The sequence below is a fragment of the Arachis duranensis genome, chromosome 9, assembly GCF_000817695.3.
Source record: "Arachis duranensis cultivar V14167 chromosome 9, aradu.V14167.gnm2.J7QH, whole genome shotgun sequence".
NCBI lineage: Eukaryota > Viridiplantae > Streptophyta > Magnoliopsida > Fabales > Fabaceae > Arachis > Arachis duranensis.
In genome coordinates, this window is record NC_029780.3 from 442046 (window position 1) to 450086 (window position 8041).

Below are 8041 nucleotides of genomic sequence, written 5' to 3' on the forward strand. Positions count from 1 at the left end.
CCAATAGGTCATCAGCTCCCAGCTGGTTTACTATAGCAGTTCTTCAGTTGTCCACAAAGCCGCACTCATGAGCTGTCCTTTGTCGATTTTTTACTCTCATTTCATGGACATTAACGACATTACACACCTAATAACACGACAAAAATCTTATGGGTTACTGAACCGTACCTGGCACATTGCTATGCCAATAAAGCGGCTCGCACATGTGAAACTTTTCCTATCATTTATCCATGTTTAGGTGTGTCATGACATTTTAATTTGTTTATTTTAGTTATGACATTTATCAGGTATTCTCTGGAGGAAAATAAAAATATATTTATTACTGTTGTTTACTTTACCCCTAATTTTGCATATTATATTATTACTTGAAAAATGTTAAATTGTGAGGCTGATTTTTTTTATATGGAAGAGATATTGGTGTTTTTTTGGGAAATGGGATTATTTGGTGTAATTACAGATAGGTGGATTTTGTAGGTAAAAAGTCAACACGTGACAGTATTCTGGCCAACACGTGGGGGGTGTGGTGGACACGTGGCAGCGTATTGTGCAACACGTGGGGGCGTGGTGCAACACGTGGGGGGGCGTCTTGGACGAGTTCCACAATATTGTAATACACTTCAAATATCAATATTCAACCAAAACATCATCTCCCTTCCATATTAAAAGTAATTTCTGAAATTGTGATCACGAGATAATTAGTGTTACTTCAATGGTTAGAATCTAGTGACTAGTTGGTTATAAATCGAACCTATAATGTATTACTTATATTTTGTCAATATTTAGTGATTTTAACTTGGATAATACTATGGTAAAAAGTGAAGTTGATGAAAAGTGAGAATTATTTGTTTCACAATAGAAAAAATATTAAAAAAAATAAAAAACATCATATACAATGCACATTCCTCTTAAAAATTTAATTGCAATCTTCACTATTTACCAAATTTCACTCTTCACCAAAAAAATTCCTTTATATTGACTCTATTTATTTTCTAATTATTAAATTACAACTCTCAGCAAGTGTGATACATTTACATAATTTGATATGTAGTTTAGCTTCTTTTAAGAGTCAAGTGTAGAATATAAATCAATAATAATTATATTAGAAAGAATGAAGAATATTAATCATTATTAAAATTGAATTGATAATTGCTAAACTTTCTTAAGGTAGAAAGATGTGTGGTCTCTGGTGTAAACTATTAAAAGGAAATTGCATAAACTGATCATTAATGGAAAATTGAAAAGCATGCTTACACACAGTTACATTTTATTTGTAAGTATTCCACATGGTTTGCATCACAATAATAAATCAAGCCAAGCATTTAAGATAGTTTGCTTTTTCTTTATTATATCATAATCTAGTTCTATGTGGATACTTTCTATTGGCTTTTGCAGCAGATATTAGCTTTTATGAAGTTGATCCTGTTTTAAGTTATGATCAGAATCTTGCTTCCTGAATCAAACCAGAAAAAAATTAGAGAAAGATAAAGCAAACTTAATCAACAAGCCTGAATATGAGCATGACTTTATTCTATATTCTTCCATCCACTAAGAGTATTTCTATCACTTTTATGCTGTCTTCCAATTGTTGTGAAAGAATAACAAACATGTCACATGTTAAGTACCTTCAAATTTGGAAACTGAAAAGGAGGCTTCCACCTAATAGAGCCTAAGGAGGGTAAATTTATTTAATTTGCTTCTACAATTCAAAAGGATTTTTCGTGTTTTCAGTCGATTATGTTCAAGTCATAAGTAGTATCACCAGGTCTGGTCGACTATATAGCTCAAACGACGCTACAACACTTTATTATGAACCGTATTTGTGATTGAAATAGTTACAACATAGCTTAAAGTGAGTGAAAAAAGCGAAATAGCTTGCAACTCCTGATTTTTTTTTTGCATATTTCAATGATTGGTTTGAGGAAAATTTCTAACTCAGAAAGCACCAAGTAAAATAAAATGCATTCTCATGTGTTTACCCCACCTTAGATTTATGTACAAGCAAGGTAGAACAAGAATCTGATGCAGACAGGGACAGAGTCAGAAGCTCCATGTTGCATTGATGCCTCATTCAGCTTCTCCTCCAAGCAAAATCCAAAATCTGCACTATCCACACACATTATCCTTTTTTTAATAATGCTTATCATTCTTTTGTCCTCTGCTTTTTCATGAAACTAGAGATTATATATTTTATGGCAATGAGGATTGAGCTTGATACTAATCACATAAGGACATTAGTTCTAAACACTTATTGAGCCTAAGAAATAAGAATATGCTTTATGTTTGATAGAGTCACTAGTGTTAAACATACCTTCTTTTTTTCGTCAAAAGGAAAACAAAGAGTGTAGATCTTATATTATATAAACTCTCTACCCTCAAACACATTTCAAGTCTCTTAGCTCAAAGAATCTATAAACAATCAGCCAAATCTACTATATTCCATACCATCCTCCATATATAGGAAGTTAGAAACAACTAACAAGTTCCAAATCTATACAAAGATGAGGATACAATTTCTTATTACATGGTTCCTTTTTGTCTCATACAGCCAAGCCATATCAAACTCAGGTTTGCATACAAGTTCTACTGCAGAAAAGAAAGGTCTAAACTCTTCAACCACCATAGTGCAAACACAGCAACCTTTTGGTAAGTTGTTCTGTTCTGTTCTGTTCTGTTTTGAATATTATATCAAATAAGTGCATCATGAAGTGAAGGATTCCTGAAATTGTGGATACCCCACATTTGTTTTTGTTAATTCTGAATTGATTATTCTGTTCAAAACTGTAGAAAACTATGGGAGCATAAAAGAGACTATGTTGTTTCACAGTAAAGATGAAGAAAAGCAAGAACTATCTCATGCCTCAGTAAAGAGAGCAGCACATAGTGGTAGAGGAGCTAATGGGGGTTCATCAGATGTTGATCGCCACCATCGCAGCTCTGCAAGCTCCACAGCATCATTGTTACCTTGGAGCTCTAGATTTTGTGTAAGCATGACCTTGATATTGATGTCCTTCTTCCATGTTAAGCTGCTCTGTGTGTAACTATTCAGAACTCCAGATTATGTTTAATGCTTTGGTTGCCTTATGAGGAGCACATTTTTGTACTTCAGTTATGATTCAAACTTTGATGAACAAATTTAGTCACATGAGTTGAGTGATGTGAGTTGAATCAATGTGTTATATACTTCATTATACTTACCAAACCTCATTTGTTTCACCTCTCTGAATTGGCCTCCCATGGATTATGGCACAGTATTAGCCAAATCAAGTGGGCATTAGTTTTTGCTGTCAATTATAAAACGAGTATGTGCAAGAAACAAGATTGAACTAATAATTAATACACTTGTCTCTAAGAGTCCAATTTATGTTTACAGAGTATAAAACTTGAAAGGGCAATAATGAAGGCATATATAAGCCCCATAAGATTTTGCACACCTTTCATCAAATGTATCTAAGGAAAACCCAAAAAAGAAGAACTAAGAATGCAAAGCCATATTAGAAACATATGTGGCCATTCACATTCCTCAAATGTCATAGATCAATTCCTTGAACACCTTCATGTGATCAGGCTGAAGAGCAATTGCCACAGACAAGCTCCCACAATTCGTTGAACTCGGAATTATGAAAGACAATCCTTCATAGGCAATCCCTCCAGGCCCCATGAAAATAGGCCTCCCCCAACCAAAATCAGCATCATGGATTGGAAGCCTAACCCAGCTAGTGATGCCGAGATTCGGACACTTGAAAGTGTGAGCGCCGCGAACCAGCGCCTTGAGATCCGGCTGCAGCTCTAAGTAATCAAGAGCAGACCTCAAATACTCATTGTCCATCCTCAACAGAGCATTGTGGATTCTGCTTGCTGAGTACCAAATAGGCTTTGACATGAGATCTCCGGCCACAGCGATCGGTGTTGTTGTGAATATCACATTGCCAAAGTAGCCCGGAGGAAGAGGAGGCTGCAGCCTAGACCTTCCATCCGTCGCAATATACAACTTCGTTTCTTGATCCATTGGAAGTCCCCTTGCTTTGCACACACTCCTCCAAACATGACCAGCCAACATCTCATAAGAGCTGTAACTCACAGTGTTGCCATCTTCCTTAGACTTTGCTTTCAACTTGTTCAGTTGGTCACGTGTCAGCTTGAAAATAGAAACCTCTGCAGAATCTGATCCTGGTTTTTGAGGTTGTTGCTGTGATACTGCTTGTGTTTTCATGGATGGTGGGGGCTTGTATTCAACGTGATCAAAGACTGGCCGAGGCGGATCTCTTGCTCGGAGCAGTGTCCGGTCGATGAACGGTGGGATCGATACCTCAAGGCCACGAGCTACATCGGACCATGTGTTGATGAAGTGAAGACCAGAAGCTCCATCTGCTGCATGGTGCTGCATGCCAACTCCTAATGACACCCCTCCACATTTAAAATATGTTACCTGAAAATATTATATAACAGACTCCAAAGTTAGCAGCTTAATTTATACAATGATTTTGTTACTAATATAAACGTATCTTAATCATTACCATTAAGGTAATAGGAGAGGGCAAACTAGGAATATTCAACTAATAGTTTTTACATACTTTATGACGTCTCTAACCACAAAAGAATTGAGTTACAGAAACTCACTTATTGCATAAAGTTCAAATATTAAGATATGAAGATATATTAAATCAAAAGGTTTAGTTAAATATATTATTCTATTTAATCATATTTAGTTAATATCTTAATACAAAGATTGTACCGACACTAACATAACAATAACATATGATAGTAGGTAACCATTAACCAATGACAGGTACTTGCTGTATTTCAAGTAAATAAACAATTACTTGTCCTTAAAGAAAAGAAAAATAAAAAAAGAGAGTCGCTTGGAGTAAACCGAAAAAGAGAAGAAACTACACGTCGTCATGGTGAAGTTCAGTTCACGTCACGATAGTGGTTGTATACATAGCACATAATATTAAATTGAGTCACACTATATTGACTCTATTTTATTTGTGACAGGGATTGGAATGCTTCACCCACCACAAGAAAACAAATAATATGATATTTAAATTTTGAGCATGTCAGAGTCAACTTAGTGGGCTATGTCATGCTTCAACACCATTATAGGTATGAGTTTTGGAAGGTGGCAGCGTCAAAAGTAGGTGAATGAATATGAAGTGTAACCCCTTTTGAATATTTAAAAGTTAAAACTCATACCAAAAGGAACTGCAAATCACTAAATTAATTTTTTTTCCTTCAAATATTGGATGAGATTATATTATAGAATACTCTTGGTGGCTACAAAAAACATTAGTGGAAAAGTATGAAATATTATTTCATATATTTGCCGGCATGATGGGCAATTAATTGCGTACAAGAAAACATACAGTTCATTTATTTAGCCCTTAAGATAGTAAGGTCATTTTTTTCAAACCCTTAAGCGATACTTTGTTTGGCATGTAAGAAATCCAGTACACCTGAGTCTATAATGCTAGCTTCAAAGTGGAGATATATCAAAACTTTATAATATTAATCATTTGCATAATATTTTATTCGCAACACTTATCATCATAGCACTTGTTTGTAATGAACAAGTTATTATACACATGTCTGCATATAGTAGATTTCATTTTGTTTGGTAATCAATATTTGTTTATGTTTGGTGTTTGTTAGGTATACCCTAATAATATGAAGTTGTCATCATTCGAAAATTCCACAGAAGAATAATCCTTAAACATTCAAATCAAACCAAAATTTGGTGGGAGCATCATTTGCATTGTTCAACCATTCTAGACCTAAAAAAACTACTCCTAGGAAAGGATAATTCTCGAAATCATACTATACGTGGTTGTAGGAAACGTGTGGCACCAAAAAAGATACCTAAAATTTTAAATTACATAAAATACTGAATTTACTTTTCAAAATGACACTAAGATTAAAAAAGAATCTATTTTAACTTATTGAAATATACTAATTAAATTGTCTGATTTTGATAAATATAAGGATAATAATAAAATTAACGTGTTGAAATTTCAAAACAATAAATAATACAAATTAAACAACCAAATATAATTCTTCTTGAATATACAGTAATATTCGGATTCCACTGAAAAAATATCAAGAAATTTGATTTGACAAATTGCATATTTTCACCAAATGCACTAATTCAGATTTGTCTTGATATTGGGCTATTGGTCATTTCAACGAAAAATCTGATTAATCTAATTATTTAATCAAAGGTGCTATAATTTTTTTTCTATTTCTAATTAAAAAATCATCTAACCTACTCAACCAATCAATCAAAACTCAAAAGTGGATTATTCTTCATAAATTTAATTTAAAGAATTAAATCATAGCTATATTTTACCAACAAAATATAAACAGAGAAACGCACCTGGAGTACCAAGAGTGGATAGGATTCAATCCCTTGTGAGTAATCAACGGCTGGGATTAATTGCCGAAGCTCAAGCGTTGGCGCGAAATCCCCAAAATCGTCGATGACGCCGCCGGTCTCCGCCTCCACGAACAGAACCCCTTGACCGTCGCAATCGATCTCCACGCGGCCGTCCTCGTCGCGTCGGAGCCTCCCAGCCATCGGATAAAACGGCACCAGAACCTTGCTCAGAGCTTCCTTCATGATCTTAGCGTCGAAGAAGTTTGACGCGCCGTTCGGACGGTAGAAGTACACGCTAGGCGTGTGGAAGTTCGGTACCACCAAATCGACGTTCGAATTCCACAGCGTCCTTCTCGGTCCTTCCTCCGCCGGACGCACCATTGTCGATTCTCTCACCTTTATGATCATGTTCAATTTTCCAAACCCTCACTCTGTCACACCACAACACAACGCAACGTTAATCACTATAATTAACAACAAATCAAGCGCATTACAATTAATAATTACTGGATAGTTAATACAATATCAATATTAATTAAATATTATTTTTGCATGGATGAGTTTTGCTCACAAAAATCTTATTATTACTTTTTTATTATATATATATTGACATGCATGAGTGACTTTTGTAATAAACTCGCATGAAATTTCCAGAATTATTAATATTAATTGATAAATATAAAGAATAGATGAAAGAAGAGGAAGAAGCATTACCGGAGAAGATCGGAGTTGAGTGGTTGGGAGTTGGTGAATGAGTGTGTTTTGGTGGAAAAAACAAAAAAGGTGAATGAATAAGTGATGAGTGTGATAGAGTCTCTGACTCTGAGAAAATAGGGATGATGATGGGGTGACTTATAAGGAAAAACCTGCACTCACCAACCCCCGCCAACTACGTGGGCCCCACCACCCATTTCGCACCGCCACCTCATTCATCACTCAATTAGTCAATTCACCTCGAGCAATGCTAGAGGGCCGTCAATTTTTTTGATTGTTAATCAGCAACTAGCCATTAATGATGATTTGATGGTGTGAGATTAGTATGAAATTTCATCCAATAGCTCACTTTCCTCTACTGATTATATGTTGGCCAAAATTCAATAAAACTGCTGGCCCCTAAACTTTTCCATTCACTTATCACGGTGGTGGATTTCATGTAAAGTAGATAATTCAAAATTTTTATACTGTGTTTATTTATTGATATAAGGATATAGAGAGATAAAATATAAAATTATATTTAGCAGCGGAGATATGAATAGAGATAATATATTTAGAGATATTAAATTAGTGTATTTTGTATCTATTTTAACATAAAAGATACAAATATATTAATAAGAACACAATTTATTTTCTATTTTTTTTTATTATTTTTGTTAATTTTTCATAATTATATTTTTTATTATTATATTTTTCATCTCAATTTTTTTTTAATAAAAAAGAAATGAGAATAAAATAAATTTTCATAATTTGTTTTAGTTTATCACTAAACAGAATACAAAAACAAAAAATTTTGTGTCTCTGTCCATCAGTGTCTTGTCTTGTCTTGTTCACAGTGTCTTGTCCTATCCTGTTCTCGAAAACAAACGCATCCTTAGATAATTTGACTAATTTTACAAAATTTTTTTCTAACAACTCTCAACTATCAACTTCACATGAAATCGACTGCACTTAAAT

General features: G+C 34.2%; 2 protein-coding genes across 2 annotated transcripts; one reads left to right on the forward strand and one right to left on the reverse strand.

Moving 5' to 3' along the window:
* The first annotated feature begins 2171 nt into the window (after positions 1-2171).
* Positions 2172-3140, forward strand: LOC107463771 (uncharacterized). The gene is made up of 2 exons (XM_016082638.3): positions 2172-2643; positions 2785-3140. Exons 1-2 carry the CDS (start codon positions 2499-2501, stop codon positions 3036-3038), a joined length of 399 nt encoding a protein of 132 aa, XP_015938124.1. The 5' UTR covers positions 2172-2498; the 3' UTR covers positions 3039-3140.
* A 164-nt stretch (positions 3141-3304) lies between these two features.
* LOC107463770 (shikimate O-hydroxycinnamoyltransferase) lies at positions 3305-7210 on the reverse strand. The gene is made up of 3 exons (XM_016082637.3): positions 7085-7210; positions 6371-6801; positions 3305-4426 (listed from the first exon to the last, which is right to left on the reverse strand). The coding sequence occupies exons 2-3, from the start codon at positions 6776-6778 to the stop codon at positions 3521-3523; spliced, it is 1314 nt and encodes a 437-aa protein (XP_015938123.1). The 5' UTR covers positions 6779-6801; positions 7085-7210; the 3' UTR covers positions 3305-3520.
* Positions 7211-8041: the final 831 nt, after the last annotated feature.